This window comes from Diceros bicornis, chromosome 14 (genome assembly GCF_020826845.1).
Source record: "Diceros bicornis minor isolate mBicDic1 chromosome 14, mDicBic1.mat.cur, whole genome shotgun sequence".
Classification (NCBI taxonomy): Eukaryota; Metazoa; Chordata; class Mammalia; order Perissodactyla; family Rhinocerotidae; genus Diceros; species Diceros bicornis.
The window spans coordinates 31,954,971-31,972,156 of record NC_080753.1 but is presented as its reverse complement, the minus strand read 5'-3'; the positions used below and the strand labels follow the sequence as shown (position 1 = coordinate 31,972,156).

The 17,186-nt window shown below is 36.7% G+C and overlaps 1 protein-coding gene across 1 annotated transcript; it reads left to right on the top strand.

Moving 5' to 3' along the window:
- The first annotated feature begins 1,700 nt into the window (after window positions 1-1,700).
- Window positions 1,701-6,464, top strand: LOC131413800 (HLA class II histocompatibility antigen, DR alpha chain). The gene is made up of 5 exons (XM_058554677.1): window positions 1,701-1,867; window positions 3,930-4,175; window positions 4,614-4,895; window positions 5,192-5,357; window positions 6,052-6,464. The coding sequence occupies exons 1-4, from the start codon at window positions 1,786-1,788 to the stop codon at window positions 5,344-5,346; spliced, it is 765 nt and encodes a 254-aa protein (XP_058410660.1). The 5' UTR covers window positions 1,701-1,785; the 3' UTR covers window positions 5,347-5,357; window positions 6,052-6,464.
- The last annotated feature ends 10,722 nt before the right edge of the window (window positions 6,465-17,186 follow it).

Below are 17,186 nucleotides of genomic sequence, written 5' to 3'. Positions count from 1 at the left end.
CTAAAGTCTCCCAAATTTAGTAATCTCATGAGGAGAACCAATCAGTGTTTTAGGACTCAACAATATCATAAGTTGCTGAGCAACGCCTTGGGTTGAAGATGCTATAATGACATGTAAAATTTCTTTCTGTTAAATGTCTCTGAGTTTACTATATATTTATTGAGCAGCTTGTAAGAATGAGGCATTATGGCAGCCAGCAAAGGGTAGGCATAGAAAAATTATCCTTGGTTTTGTCTCTGAAAGAGATGACAAGCCTAAATCATAGGATCAGACTCTCAGCAGACTGATATTGTAGGACTTTCATCTGATGTAATCCCCTGCCTCCAGCGAATATATTCCTTAACAATTTTAGGGCAGAATCGTGCTATGGGTCTCCTCCAAGTGATCTAAAAGTCAGTGTCAGAGGATGTTCAAAGCCCCTAGGGTGTTTGCACTCATGATTTTTGAAGGCAGCTGCAGGGCGATTAAGACCTCAGCACAATAGTGTAGAAAATCCACGGAGTGTATGTGTCATGACTGATATTAAACAGTGAACTCACCATCCGAGTTCACTGCCGGGTCTGTCTTCATTGGAAGTGTTTGGATTCCTTTCTATGTGTTGTTTAATTTTCCTTTCTATTGCACCGTATTTTCAGAAGCAAGAGGATCATATATACTGTTAAGTGTCTTATAAGTTAAGTGTCTTAACTTGCAGTATTCTCGACAGTGAACATCAAAATTAATTCTTTGGATCAGAACTTCAATAATCACATGACATGAGGAGAACTTTCATAATCTTATAACATGAGGGAAGTAATGGTAAAGGTCTCCTGCAGGTTATTATCTCTAGCATTCCCAGGAAAATAAGCTCTGCCCAATTTACTTCACCCTGTTCATTGACCTGAGTCTTCAAATGAGGTGTGTCCCAACAATTTACTTCAATCTCTCGTCATATTTGAGATGATAGGGATTAGGAAAAGGTATCCCCTTTACAGTCCACTGTTTCCAGTAACCACTACCCATGTTCCAAGGTGTAGCTTTCCATTGCTCTCTGGCATTGGGAGGGTTGAAACCCAGAGTTTCTACTCTGATGGTCTATAAATGTAGTTCAGCACCAGGGATCCCAAACTGTTGGGCTGAGTTGGCCATCGGGAGTCCAGGACACTGGAGGAGAAGTTTGAAACAATAAGAAGTTTCTTAAGTGAAGCTCTGTCACACAATACTATCAAGATTGAGGCATTCTCCATAGCCTGACAGTGTGCCTTCTCTTTAGATGATTTGTTGTCCCTTAAATAAACTTCCCAAGCTGTCACAGCACAGAGGCATGGTCTGTCATTAACTCTCACTGTAGGATATTTTCATTGATTCTATTGTCACTAACGTGCTTTAAATATATCCCTTTTTCTAACTTGGATTGGGGTGGAAGAGTCTGTGAGAGATTGTTCGATATTCTCAAAAACTTGATATTTTGTTGTTTTTATTTGGTTGTGTGATTATTTGATTGATTAAGAACTTTGCTTTTTTTAAAAAAATATTTTACTGAGGTCATATTGGCAAAGGAAACCAAAAACTTTACTTTTTTATCTATCCAATTAAGTATTTCCTTTCCTGGGCCCTTTACAAAAGTCCTTCCCTTATCAACAGATGTGTCATCTTCAAGGATTTTTCTGATTTGCTGCAGCTCAACTGATTTGAATTTTAATCAGTCAGACTCTATCACACCCTACATTCTCTTTTCTTTTATTCTTGTGTGTGCTGCCCCACTTTTAACCTCTACTGACCCCCATCAAAGCACTCAAGAAGAAAATGGCCCTAAGTGGAGTCCCCATGCTAGGATTTTTCATCACAGCTCTCCTGATGAGACTTCAGGAATCAGAGGCTATCAAAGGTAAGTGCTGAGAGAATCAAAACTAGGGACAACAAGCTCTGAGAGGACTGGAGAAATGAACCGTGGACACTTGCAACACAATCTTTGGAGTGAAAGAAAAGTGTGACAGGTGTTATGTGGGTCTAAATCTAAAAGTATTATAAATTGTAGTTGGAAGAGTTCTCTCCTCACCACAAGTTGGAGTAAGTCAAATTTAGTTTAGAGGAGCAAAACTGAGTTGTATATTGATCAATACCATTGACTTTGAGATAAGTCAAACTCGAGGGGGGAATATTTTCTGACAGGCACTAACAAGCTACCTCTCTGGGCTTTAATTTCTGTTTCTGGAAAATTAGTAAAATTAAAAACCTCACATAGTTTTGTGAGGATTAAATGAGAAAAAAATATGAGACGTTCTTGGCACCTGTTCTTAGCTGAATACACGGTAGTTATTTTTTGGCATGCGAATCCTGTCAGCATATTTTGAGCACAGACATTATATTGAAGATCACCAAAAAGGAAAGTCGCTAAAAAACAACAATCTAGCCAAGGGAGGTGGAAGGTCAGGTATGCTGATACGAATTGCATTTAGTTTATGCCTCTTGGGACAGTGATAGCCCCCCCACTACAGTGGATCTTACCATGATCTTTGGTTACTATTACTAAGTGATATTCCCAAGAGAGTAGAAAAATGAGTAAAGTGGAGTGTCTGCTATTCTCAGCCATCTCAGAGCAAACATTGTGCTGTTGTGAAGATGTGTTGTGAAAAAATATTCTTCACCCAGAATGACCCCACAGAGGATGTCAGGTAGACTGGAAACAAGTAAAGTAATAACCCAGCTTTAAGACTGACGATGGCAATTGTAGGTTTCTATTTCCCAGAAAGAGCCATATATGGCGATACATACCTGGAAAGACAGAGGCTCTTCCCAGGGACTGGAAAGGGACAGCTAGAATTTGTGTGTGTGTGTGTGTGTGTATGTATGTGTGTACACTTGCGTGTAGCGGCAAATGCTAAATAAATCCCTGGGTTTATCAATATACTGTCAGACTTTAAAATCCTCCTCTCATCTACATATACCACAAAGGCTGCATACTCTCCAATCGTAGCTTTCTTTTTTCAAGTTGATTGTCCCCTTGGTACAGATTATTCTCAGTATCAACCATAATAGAACATGTCCCTTAATGAGAGTCTCAAATTAAGGAGCTTTAAGATAATAAGGGCATGTTGCTGAGATAAATCCAAATATGATCCTTCTCACAGAGATATCCACGATGTGGGTGTGGATCTGGGGAAGTGGATGCTGCTCTATAACACTACAAGGCCTCGATCTTAATTTTCTGGGTACCTCAGTCCCCAGTTACATTTTCCGTGGGTCTGGTCCTTAAATGCAAAGCAGTTTCTGACCCTAAAGTGCTTGTTATAGGTCTGATGATATACCAAGAAATTACTTACCTTGTCTCATTTAATCTTAAGAACAAATCCATGGTAGAAGCAAAACCACAGCAGAATAATAGGAAAACTGCATGTAAGTGGGTAAAATAATCTACTCAAGATCACTAGGTAAGTAAGTAACCAAATAAAAATGCAAAATTTAATTTTATTCTAGAGTTCAGAACCCAACCTTTTAAACAGTATTCCCCTCTTCTTAGAGTTACAATGGTCTGAGAGATACCCTGGAATTCTGGCTTAAGTGTATTTAATGCCTGGGTAAACAGAGTGAGAGAACATTTCCCTTTTGGGAGCTGCTTCTGGATTTATAAAGAGAGAATTATTTCTCAGCTCATAACATGGAGCCAAACAACAGCTTCACAAGACTCTGGATTTTTCAGCCTTCATTCCTTTCAATCCACCCTTTCCAACACTGCCCCTTTGCTTCTCCCCTCCCAGCTCTATTTAACACAGATGTCCCTCACCCAGGCCTCATCTTCCTACTCATCTTTTTTCTCCATTACTCCTCCATTCCGCTTGGCCCTATCCATTTCCACCATCCTCTGCCCACATGTTTGTGCCTCACATCCTGGGTTCTTCTTAATCTCCCTCTCCTGGTTCTCACCCTAACTCCCTTTCCTGCCTTTTCAGAGGAGCATGTGATCATCCAGGCTGAGTTCTATCTGAATCCTGACCCGTCAGGGGAGTTTATGTTTGACTTTGATGGTGATGAGATTTTTCATGTGGATATGGAAAAGAAGGAGACGGTCTGGCGTCTTGAAGAATTTGGACGTTTTGCCAGCTTTGAGGCTCAGGGTGCATTGGCCAATATAGCTGTGGACAAAGCCAACCTGGAGATCATGATAAAGCGCTCCAACCACACCCCAGACACCAATGGTACCTCTCCCTGATGCACTCCTAGACGTGGGAATCACAGCTGTAATAAAGATACTCCAGCTGTTTGTGTTATATTATTGTGACTAACTTTCCCTCCCAGGGGCCTGACTTTGCCATAAGCAAGCCCCAAATTCTAATGCCACAGACCCAAGAACTTTATGTTTTTTCCTTTCTTAATGTGCTCATGTCTTGTCTCTGCCATCCACAGTCACTCTCAAAGTCATTGCCCTGAATCCATGCTGGCAGAGCCAGGAATGAGTCCTTGGATATCTCATATCTCAATATTGGTTCCAGTTCTTGGGGGGGGTATCCGAGATACATATATAAGACTGTGGCATAGATTCTCAAGGCACAATTTCAACTGCTTTTTCAGCTTTGGTGGGAAGGAGAGGGGAAAGCCTAAGCAGGGAAGGCTAATTTCTGTCATGTGTCCCCCAGTACCTCCCGAGGTGACTGTGCTCCCAAACAAGCCTGTGGAACTGGGAGAACCCAATATCCTCATCTGTTTCATCGACAAGTTCTCTCCACCAGTGATCAATGTCACATGGCTTCAAAATGGAAAACCTGTCACTGTTGGAGTGTCAGAGACAGTCTTCCTGCCCAGGGAAGACCAGCTTTTCCGCAAGTTCTACTATCTCCCCTTCTTGCCCTCAACTGAGGATGTTTATGACTGCAAAGTGGAGCACTGGGGTTTGGATAAACCTCTTCTAAAGCACTGGGGTATGGACCATCCTTCAATCTCCTTTTTTTTATGGTTTCCTCCTGTGATGCATGTATCTGATCCTTTGGAACCCCAAGTCCCCTGTTTCATAACAACTATTACAATTCCTATTCCTTGTCTTCTCCTATTACTCAGCTTCCTCCGCTTTCTAATCTATAATTTCCTTAATACATCATTCTGTCTCCCTCTTATGTAATTGATTAATAACTATTCTTTTGACTAAGTACCCCACATTTGGTCCTAAGTGCTGTTCCCTACACATTCTTTACTTCTGTACTGTTTTATTTTAACCCAGAGTTTGAAGCACCAACTCCCCTCCCAGAGACAACAGAGAATGTGGTGTGTGCCCTGGGCCTGGTTGTGGGTCTGGTGGGAATCATCGTTGGGACCATCTTCATCATCAAGGGTGTGCGCAAAGGCAATGTTGTTGAACACCGAGGGCCTCTGTAAGGCACTTGCAGGTGGGTTTGATGTGGTCAAAGAAAGACATGTATGGAGTTATCCAGGGGAAGGAAACAGAGTGAGGAAAAGGATATGTGATGCCTTTAATGGAAAAAGATAGGAAAAGTCAGAGCTCTTGATTTATCTTTGCTAGGACAGTATCAGACATTAACATTTTCTAGTATCCCAAGGCTTCAAGGTTCCTCATCCATCCCTTTCTATACATGTACACCTAGACCACATCTTCAGTCTTGGAAATTATCTCCAGTAGCTAATTTTATTGTTTTACATTAGACCACTGAGTCCAGTGATCTAGGAAAGTCAGCTTCAAGATTTGGGCACTTCCTAGCTTATATTTCCTGAGGCAGGCCATCAGTTCAGAAGCATTTCCAGGGCTTGACACTTTTGGGGTTAGGGTAGATTCATTGCATGAAATGGAAATCTCTTGGAGGCCAATGCTTGTTTATGCGCCTCCAATGTGAAAGTGGTGCAAGAGTTCTAAGAGAAGGTAAAGCATGGTCTGCTCATCCACGCTCACTTGGAGAGTAGGGTATAGTAGTTCATGTTGGAAAGGTTATATTTGCTAGAGATCAGATGAATATTAAGAGACTTTCCCAAAGTCAAAAGGTTAAGGGAGAAGAGAAAGGTATCTGAAGGAAAGAGCTCAAAATACTCATCTTAAATTCTTTAGTAACTATGTGTGTCCTGCTACAGGTAATGGACTTTCTTAGAGAGAAGATCAATGAAGAAACTGCTGCTTCAATAGCTTTACTAACCCAGCAATACTCCATTTGTTCACTTCAGCAAAGACAACAATTCTTCAGCACTTTCCAGCCCTTTAGCTACTCTAAGAATATTGATTTCTTCCCAATCTCTCTATACGCTAATAGCTAGTTATTCCTTGTCTATTGTCCCTTCTTATTTTTGTTTTCTTTCCATTTCCTACTATCTTTTTATTATTACCATGTAATGCCTCTGTAATAGACCCCACAGAATTCTTCCTCCACTATGGAACCTTTTGAACATTCTACAGGGGTGTCTTCTGTATACTTATTGCTTGGGCCTTCTTCAAACTGTGATTGTGATTTTTCTAAATACAATAAACTACTGAGTGGGTCTTAGGTGGAGTTTTTGGTGTCTGAGCCAGTTCTTCATGGGGGCTGGGGAATATATGTCATCCTTCCATCCTGAAATATCTGAATGTTTAATTTATCTTATAAGCTCTGTAATTAATCCGAAATATCCAGGTTCATTAGGGCTTGGCCTCATTCAGAGGATCTGCAAGCAATCCACTTGCTGTGGTCCAGTCGTCATCTGGAAAACCCTAGAGTAGGGTTTATTTGTTGGGAAATTTCTACTTAGTAATGGGTCCAGAATCTGATTTTGGTTCTTGAGCCTCCAAGATCTTGGATTTTCAGTAGAGTGAATCTCAAACCCTAGGGTTTGGCCTCTGATAATGGGTGAGACAGGTGATGGGGAGCAGAATAATAGAGGAGAATCCATATACTTTACAGAATTTATATGTCAACATCACCCGTTCCAGACTTAATGAGAAATGATATTGGATATGGAGGATTGGCATTACCCATTTTATTAACATAGTCTCAGAGGCCTGTTTCATTACCAGGAGAATAGTCTGACTTATTCTTGGAACCATCTTGTATTTGGAGATGTGTCCCTGAGTGGAAAAACTGAGTAAAGCGTTGGGGGCAAAAGTGGGGTATGGCATTAAAATGGGAGGAAAGAATGTTTGAGACACAGTGAGCTATTGCTCATTTATCTGTGAAACTATGACTTTATATTTATTTCTAAAATGGTTAGCAGAACCTACCCCAAATCATAAAGATTAATTATCCATGACAGTGTGGTAGACTAGCAAATAAGGGCTATCAAGATGAATTAGACTTGGGCTTCATCTTGGCTCTATCACTTACTAGATTTGTATTCAGTGGTATCTTACTTAACTCAATTTATCCTGATTTTTCTTATGAAAAATACTGATGCTAATTTTTACCACATTGAGTTATTACGAGAATGAAAAGAAAAGCGCAAAGTACTTAGGGTCCATGCTTAGTGATAATAATATTGCAAAAATTATCAATTCCATGATTTTTCTTAAAAATTCCTACAGCCTGATGAGAAAAATCTAAGAAAAGCAAAACAAAACAAGCACAAACCAAGGCAGCACAACCTTGAAGGATAGCAGAATTGCCACCCCATCATATGCCTCTTTGGCATAAGGATATTTTGAGCTGATGGAGTGGTGTTAGATAACAGAATTGCTTTAGATTACTTGCTGGCTGAACAAGGAGGAGTCTGTGCCATAGGAAATACTTCTCACTGTACCTGGATCAACACCCCTGGTATCACAGAAACTCAAATACAAGAAATTAACGAACAAGCCATTTGGCTCAAAGAGATTGATGCCTCTTCAGGTACGTTCTTTGATTTATTTGGTACCAGCTGCCAACTGGTTTGGTTCAGGGGGGACTTGGCTAAGAAGGTATTTCAGTCTCTTGGTATTATCTTCTTTATAGTCATCATCATAGTTTCCCTAGTGGGCTATGTTCTCTCAAAGGTCTTAAATACATGTTCACAACCATCAGCAGTACATTAGAAGATCTCGCTTGGACAAACAAAAAGACGATGAGCAATGAGATGAACAGCAAAAACCTTCCATGAAACTGACATCATAACCTGTAAGTTCACAGCCAAACAAGAATAACTTAACCCTGATGGAGACTGAGATTGATGCTAATACCAAATTTTTAGTCATCCTCTCACAGATGTCAGACAACTGTGAGAGGATGACCAAAAGGGGGAAATTGTCATAGTAATTAAACAAGGAGACCATTAGACTAAGATGGCTCCAATGCCTAGTGGCCTACATAAGCAAACCCAAACCTAACCCAAAGTCAATTATTGGTACTCCAGAAAATGAAATTTAAGAACAACCAATCACAAACAGCCAACTAAGATTTTCCAAGTAAGGCAACCACTTAAGCTATAGCCAGTCAAATAATTTTCTTTCTTTGCTTCCATGTCTGTTCTATAAAAGTGTTTCCCCTAGCTCTTGCTGGTGGAGCACTCTTAACCACTTTCAGTTTGGTGATGCTGGATTTGAATTGATGTTCACTCAAATAAACTCTTGAAAATTTTAGTGTGCCTCAGTTTATCTTTTAACAGACTTATAAGACTAGAAATAGAAAGTTTCCGTACCTATGGTTTATAAAATCAAAGCAAAGTCTTCAGAAAATTGAAGATAGAATAGGCACAGTGTTTCTTTTATATAGCTCCGACTTTTTATTATAAAATAAACAGAAGTACAATAAGGAATACATGAAAACTCAGACACATATGGAATAAAAAGAAAAACTTGATATCCTCCCACTTAAAAAAGACACTTTTTAAATATACTTTATTTTCCAGAGCAGTTTTAAGTTTATAGAAAAATTGTGCAGAAAGTATGAGAGTTCCCATATACTCCTTTTCTTCCCCCAGCTCCACACACAGTTTCTCTTATTATTAACATTTTGCATTAATGTGGTACATTTGTTACAATTGATGAACCAATATTCATATATTATTAGTAACTAATGTCCATAGTTTATATTAGGGTTCACTCTTTGTATTATACAGTTCTATGGATATCCACCGTTACTGTATCATTCAGAATAATTTCACTGACCTAAAAATTCCCTGAGTGTCACCTATTCATCCCTCTCCTCTTCCTCCTGAATCCTTGGTAACCACTGATCTTCTTACTGCCTTTATAGTTTTGCCTTTTCCAGAATATCATATAGTTGGGATCATACAGTAAGTGGCTTTTTCATTCTAAGATAATTCTTTCAATTAGCAATATGCTTTTAAGGTTTCCCCATGTCTTTTCATAGCTTACTAGCTTATTTCATCACTGAATAATACTTCATTGTGTGGATGTCCCAGTTTGTTAATTGTGCTTTCACCTTGAAAGACATCTTGGTTACTTCCAGGTTTTGGCAGTTATGAATCTTGTTCAGGTTTTTGTGTGGATGTAAGTTTTAAATTCATTTGAGTAAATACCTGGCAGCATGATCGTTGGATCACATGGTAAGAGTATTAGCTTAGTAAGAAACCACCAGTGTGTTCCAAAGTGACTGTACCATTTTGCATTACCACCACCAATGAATGAGAGTTCCTGTTGTACTACATCCTTGCACATTTGGTGTTGTGAGGGTTCTGAATTATAGCTAGAAAGCCAATTTTTTAAAACTTTTTATTTCAAAGTAATTATAGATTCACAGGAAGTTGCAAAGATGGTACAGAGAGATCCTGTGTACCCCTTCACCTAGTTTCCCCAAATGGTTATATCTTAAAAAACTATAGTACAATATCAAAACCAGGAAACTGACATTGGTACAATGTGTGTGTAAATTCTATGCCAATGTTTGATCACATTTGTAGATTTGTGTAACCACCACCACAATCAAGCACAGAACCATTGCATTCCTACAGAGATCTCTCTCATGCTACCCTTTATAGTTAGAACCACTTCCCTTCAGACACCATCACTTTGACATCTGACAACAACTAATCTGTTTTTCCATCTCTATAATTCCATCATTTCAAGAATGTTAGGTAAATGGAATCATACAGTGTGTGATTTTTTGAGATTGGCATTTTTCATTCAGCATAATGCCCTTGAGATCCATCCAAGTTGTTGGGTGTATCAACAATTGTTTGTTCAACTATTCACCTATTGAAGGGCATTTTGGTTGTTTTCTAGTTTGGAACTATTACAAATAAAGCTGCCATGAACATTTGTGTTAAGATTATTGTATGAACATGAGTTTTCATTTCTCTGGCATAAATGACCAGAAATGTGATTACTGGATCATGTGGTAAGCATATGTTTAGTTTTTTAAGAAACTGCCCAACTATTTTCCAGAGGGGCTGTACCATTTTACATTCCTACCATCAGTGTATGAGAGATTCAGTTTCTCTACATTCTGACTAACATTTTGCATTATCAATATTTTATATTTTAGTTGTTTAAATAGATATTAAACTTAATAGGTAGTGATATATCATGCTCTTAATTTGCATTTCCATAATGGCTAGTGATGTTGAATATCATTCCATGTGCTTATTTTTTAATGTGGAGTTTTGAGACTCCTTTATATATTTTAGATACATACCGTTTATGATATTTGGGGTGTGAAAATATTTTGTCTCTGTCTGTAGCTTATCTTTTCATTCTCTTAACAGAATATTTTGCATAACAAAAAATTTTAATTTCAATAAAGCCCAATTTACTGATGTTTTTCTTTTATGGATCGTGCTTTTGGTCTCATGTCTAAGAACTCTTCACCAGGCCCTTGGTCCCAAAGATTACCTCCTGTGTTTTTTTCTAAAAGATTTATATTTTACATTTAAATTTGTCATCTATTTTTAGTGAATTTTTGTATAAAATATGAGATTTGGTCTAGTTTCTTTCTTTCTTTCTCCTCCTTTTTTTCTTTTTTTGCCTATGGATATCCACTTGCTCCAGCACCATTGTTTGAAAAAACTAAACATCTTCCATTCAATTGCTTTGCACCTTTGTCAAAAGTGAGTAGATGTGAGTCTATTTCTGGATTCTCTATACTGTTCCGTCAATCCATGTGTCCATCCCTTCACAATACTCATCAGTCTTGGCTACTGTAGCTATAAAAAAGTCTTAAATCAGTTAGAGTGATCCCTCAACTTTATTTTTCTTTATCAAGTTTGTCTTGTCTACTCTAAGTCCTTTGCTTTTTCATATAAATTTTAGAAAAACTTTATCTACAACTATTAAAAATTTTGCTGGGATTTGGATTGAAATTGCATTAAACCTGAATAGCAATTTAGGAGAGACCTGACTGTTTTAGTATGTTCAATTTTTCAGCTGAAGACTATGGTAAGTTTCTCCATTTATTTAGATCTTTGACTTCTTTCATCAGCATGTCAGCATACAAGTCCTGTACATGTTGTGTTAGAATTGTACTTGTGTTTCTTTTTTTTATTGCTTGTAAATGGTATTTATTTTTAATTTTTGATTTATGTCTTCATTGCCATATATAGAAATACAAATGGATTCTTTTGGTTGATCTTGAATTCGGCAATCTTGATGAACTCCCTTATTAGTTCTAGGAGGCTTTTTGGGAGTAAGGGAGCATTTCCTGGGATTTTTTATGTAGATTATCATGTCAACTGAGAATAGGGATAGTTTTATCTCTTCCTTTCTGATCTGTATGTGTTCTGGCCACCTCCTCTTCACCCTGTCGATGAAGGAGGTGTCCCCTACCCTAAATAGTATGAGGTGGCTGAACACACAAAACCCAAAATGGACAGATAAGATTGATAGCAGTTTATTAAGTATACTCACAGCCTGAAGGAGGAGGACACTACAGTCCATGTAGGGCCACAGGGGGGTTGCACTCAGGAACAGAGTGAACCAGCAGGGGCTGTGAGAGGCAGGCTTTGTAGTTACAAGAGGATGGGGTCCTTCTGGTTCCCAAGGGGGAGGATGTTATTGGTTTGTTTGGATAGTTCCATGGGCTGGCAGGGAACTGAACTCAGGTTGAGGATCAGATGGAGTGCAGCTGTTCAGGCTGAGGGGAAGTTTCTGGGTGGGGGAACATATCTGGTAAAAGCAGGGAAACTCATAGTTAGGCCATTAGAGCCCTTCGAGGCTTGAAGATGTTATGCCAGCACTTGAAATTTCAGATCTCACAATATATCATGCCATTTATTATTTTTTTTCTTGTTTCTTTGTGCTGCCTAGGACTTCTGTTAGTATGTTAAATAAGAGTGGTGAGAGCAGAAGAGGGAAAAGCATTCAGTCTTTTATAAAGTGTGATTTAGTTGAAGAATTTTTGTAGAAGTTATTTATTAAGATGAGGAAGTATTCCTCTATTGCCACATTTTTGGTGGTTTTTATCAAGAATGAGTGTTGAATTTCATCAAATGCTTTTTCTTCATTAATTGACATGATCATGCGATCTTTCTTAGTTTATTAATTTGCTGGATTCCACTGGTTGATTTTCAGCTATTAAACCAAAATTATTGCTGGAATAAATCTCACTCAGTCACATTGTATAATTCTTTTTAAATTTTGCTGAATTTTATTTGCTAATGTTTTATAAAGGAGTTTTGTATCAGTAGTCATGAAGGTATATTTCTTTTTATTATTTCTTTTGTTGTACTGTCTTTCTCTGCTTTTGGTATCAGGAGAAGCTGACCTCATAAACTAAGTTGAGATGTGTTCCCTAGGTTTGGTAGATTTCTGCAATGAAACTATCTGGGTCTGGAGATTTGTCTTTCAGCAGTCTTTAAATTATGAGTTAAATGTCTTTAATAGTTATACAGCTATTCAATTTATCTATGTCATATTGAGTTAGTTGTGGTAGTTTTTGCTTTTCAAGGAATTGGTTCATTTCGTCTAGGTTGTCATTTATGTGTAGAGTTGTTTGTAGTATTCTCTTAGTGTTCTATTAATGTTTGAAGGGTCTTTAGCGATATCCCCTGATTTATTTCTGAGATCGGTAATTTGTGTCTTCTCTCTTTTCTCTTCTTTGTCAGTCCTAGAGTTTTGCCAACTCCATTAATCTTTTCAAAGAACAAGCTTTTTCTTTCATTGACATTTTTCTGTTTTTGATTTTGTTAATTTCTGTTCTTATATTTACTATTTCCTTCTTCAGCTTGCTTCAGGTTATTTTTCTCCTTTTTCTAGATAATTGAGGTGGGAATTTAGATTATTGATGTGTGAACTTTTCTCTTTTATAATGTATAAATTTAGTACTATAAATATTGTTCTAAGTACTTCTTTAGTTATGTCTTACAAATTTGATGTATTTTCAAAATTTGTTGTTATATTTTCATTTTTACTGAGTTTGATATAGTTTTTATGCTCCTTAAGACATCCACTTTGACCCATGGATTATTTAAAAGTGTGTTCTTTAGTTTCCAAGTGTTGGAGTTGTACTGATTATCTTTATGTTATTGATTTCTAGTTCAATTCAATTATATCCAGAGAGCACAATCTGTATGACTTCGGTTCTTTAGCATTTGTTGAAGTTCCATTTATGGCCCAGGATACGATCTATCTCTGTAGATGTTCCATGGCCACTTGACAAGAATGTGTTTTCTGCTGTTGTTTAGTGGAGTGGTCTGTAAGTGTCAATCAGATCCTGTGGATTGATGGTGTTGTTGAGTTCTATAGTCTTACCGAATTTCCATATAGTTATTTTTTTAATTGTTCAGAAAGGGGTGCTGAAGTCCTCAGGTATAACTGTGTATTTGTATATTTCTTCTTGCAGTTCTATTAGTTTTGCTTCACCTATTTTGCAGCTCTGTTGTTTGGTGCACACACATGTAGAATTGCTATGTCTTCTTGGTGGATTGACACCTTGATCATTATTTAATGTCTCTGTATGTCTCTGGCAATATTCTTTGCTCTTATTTCTACTTTGATATCATAGTGATTCCTACTTTCTTTGATAATTATTTGTATGGTTTGTCTTTTTCCATTCTTCTGTTTCATCCTTCCTATGTTGTTATATTTGAAGTAAGTTTGTTGTAGACAGCATACAGTTGGGACACTTTTTCCACTCTGACATTTGTCTTTTAATGGATGTTTTTAGACCATTTACATGTAATGCAATTATTAATGTATAAGTGCTTATGTCTGCCATATTACCTTTTGTTTTCTGTTTGTTTCTTTTGTTTTGCTTCTTGTTTTCTTTCTCTGCCTCCCTGTGGGTTGCCAAAACACTTTTTAGGGCTCCATTGTGTTTATTCATCATGTTTTTAAGCATATCCCATTGTATAGTTTTTAGTGATTTATCTAGGTATTATATTACAAATGCATACTTTATCATAGTCTGCTGGTGTTGGTAATATACCAACTCAAGTCAAGTGCAGAAACTTTACCTCTTTTTAAGTCTCTCCCTTATTTGTAACATATTTGTCTTAAGTATTTTCTCTACATACATTGAAAACCACATCAGTATTGTAATTTTTAATTCAACTGTCAAAAAATTTATAAAACTGAAGAGAAGGAAAGTCTATTGTATTTACCCATATTTTTACTAATTCTGTTATTTATTCTTCCTGATGTTCCAAGATTTCTTCCATTGCTGTTTCCTTTCCAGTTCAAGAACTTCCTTTAGCCTTTCTTTTAAGGTAGGTCTGCTAGCAAAAAATTCTCTTGATTTCCCTTCCTCTAAGAATGTCTTGATTGCTCCTTCATTTCTAAATGATAGTTTTACTGGATATAAATTCTGGGTTAACATTTCTTTCCATTAAGCAATTGAAAAATCTTGTGCTACTTCTTTATGTCCTCCATAATTTCCAATGAGAAATTTACTATCATTCCACTCATTTTCCCCTCATACATGAGATGTTATTTCTCTCTTGCTGCTTTCAAGATTTTTTTTATCTTTAGTTTCCAGAAGTTTGGTTGTGATGTGTTGACATGGATTTCTTTGAATTTATCCTGTTTTGAACTTGCAAAGCTTCTTAAATCTTTAGGTTGATATCTTTTGCCAGTTTGAGGAAATAGTCAATCAACATTCCTTCAAGAACTTCTTCAGTATCACCCATTTCTCGTCTCCTCCTGGGACTTGAATGACACAAAATTTTTATTTTTAGTATACTCCCACAGACTCTCCAGCATAAAATAATAATAAACCTTATGAACAACTTTACAAAAACAAATTTGTTTTTAATAAATAAGTTACTCAAAGTGTACAATGTACCAAAGTTCACAAATGACCTACAAAATATGAAGAGTTCCATATCTACTAAAGAAAGTCCATTATATAAAACTTTTCCACAAACAAAACCTCAAGTTTAACTCTCTTCAGTAAATTCTTTAAAATATTTAGGGAAGAAACCACACTAATTATATGCATAGTTCCAAGAAAGTAGAAAAAGAAAAATCACTTGCAAACACTTTTTATGAGACAAGCACAGCATTTATTTCAAAATCTGACAAGGATACTACAGCAAAAAGAAATATAAAGACATAGCACTCTTTAAGCATAGATGTCAAATTCTTAAGAAAATATTAGCAAATTGAATCTGGTGATATGTAAAAAGTATAATACACCATGATCAAATGGCGTTTATTCCAGGAATGCAAAATTGTTTGAACATTTGAGAATCAATTAATGAAATTCACCATATTAACTGAAGGAAGGAGAAAAGGCATATGACCATCTTGATGAAATCATAAAGTATCATTTGACAGAATTCTACACCTGTTCTTATTTTTTTTTTAATTCTAGTACTAAAACATTAGTTTTAAAAAGGAATTTTCTCAATCTAAGAAAGAATAGCTACTCCACTGCACACATCAGACTCAATAGTGAAGGATTTAAAATATTCCCTTTTCTGGAGTACTGGAGGTGTTAGACAACGAAAAATGGAAAGAAAAATAAATAAAATGTATAAAGGTAGCAAAGTAGGTATAATTGTCATTATTTCCTCTTGACATGATCAGGTACTTAGAAAACAAAAATAATAGACAAGCTAAAAGATTTAATAAGTAAATTTAATAATATTGCTGGATACAAGGTCAAAATACATAAAACCAATTATATTCTGCTCTACCAGAAACAAATAGAAATCAAAATCAAGAAAATGATACCATTGACAATAGTATCCCAAAATATCAAATATCTAGAAATAAATCTAACAAAAGATGACAAGACTTCTATACTGAAAACTAGAAAATATCGTCTTGTCAAAAATGACAAGTATATTTGGAGACTGTAAGAGTAAATTTTTTTTTTTTTTTTTGGTGAGGAAGATCGGCCCTGAGCTAACATCTGCCAATCCTCCTCTTTTTTTTTTGTTGAGGAAGACTGGCCCTGGGCTAACACCCATGCTCATCTTCCTCTACTTTATATGGGATGCTGCCACAGCACGGCTTGACAAGCAGTGTGTTGGTGTGCGCCCAGGATCCGAACTGGCGAACCCCGGGCCGCTGCAGTGGAGCGCGCGCACTTAACTGCTTGTGCCACCAGGCCGGCCCCTGGAGACTGTAAGAGTAAATATTTTAAAGATGTCAGTTCTTTCCAAATTAATCAATATTCACTAAAAGTCTCATTGAAAATCATGGCAAGGATTTTTGTGTCTCCCCTTGCTTTCTTGCTTGTTTTGTTTTGTTTCTTCTGTTTTCTTTCTTTTTTCTTTTTTTTTTTTTTGATGTGGGAGTCTTGTTAAGTTGAATTTAAAATTCATATGTAAATACTCAAGTCTTAGATTAGTCAAGCAAATTTTGAAAATTAAGAACAAAACTGGAAGAAATTCAGTACAAGATAACAGTGTTAACATTGTGTGGTATTGGCTATATTAGTTAATATATTGTGGTATATTAGTTAACATTTTGTGGTATATTAATTAACATACTGTGGTGTTGGCTCAAGTGTAGACAAACTAGACAACAGAATGAAATAGAAATTCTAGAAATAGATCTTCTCCCAAATACAATGCCCTGGTCTGTGGTGGCACTGCCAAGGAATGAGGGAAAGATGGTCTTTTCCATAAATGCTGCTAAGTTATTTGAACGTTCATTTGAGAAAACTTGCTGTGACACCTACTCAAATCATCAAAAATATCAATTCCAGATGGACTGAAAATATTTAGTAGAGTTCAACATTGAAACAAACTGGGCCCTGAATTTCCTTTGAGAGAGAGTCTTATTAATAGTTACAATTTCTTTATTAAATGTAGGACTATACAGATTGTCTATTTTTTGAGTCAGTTTTGGTAAACTATGTAGGGTAGGTTAAAGAAGGGTACAAATTATTTGTCATTAATCTTATGGAGTTGTAGATTGTATT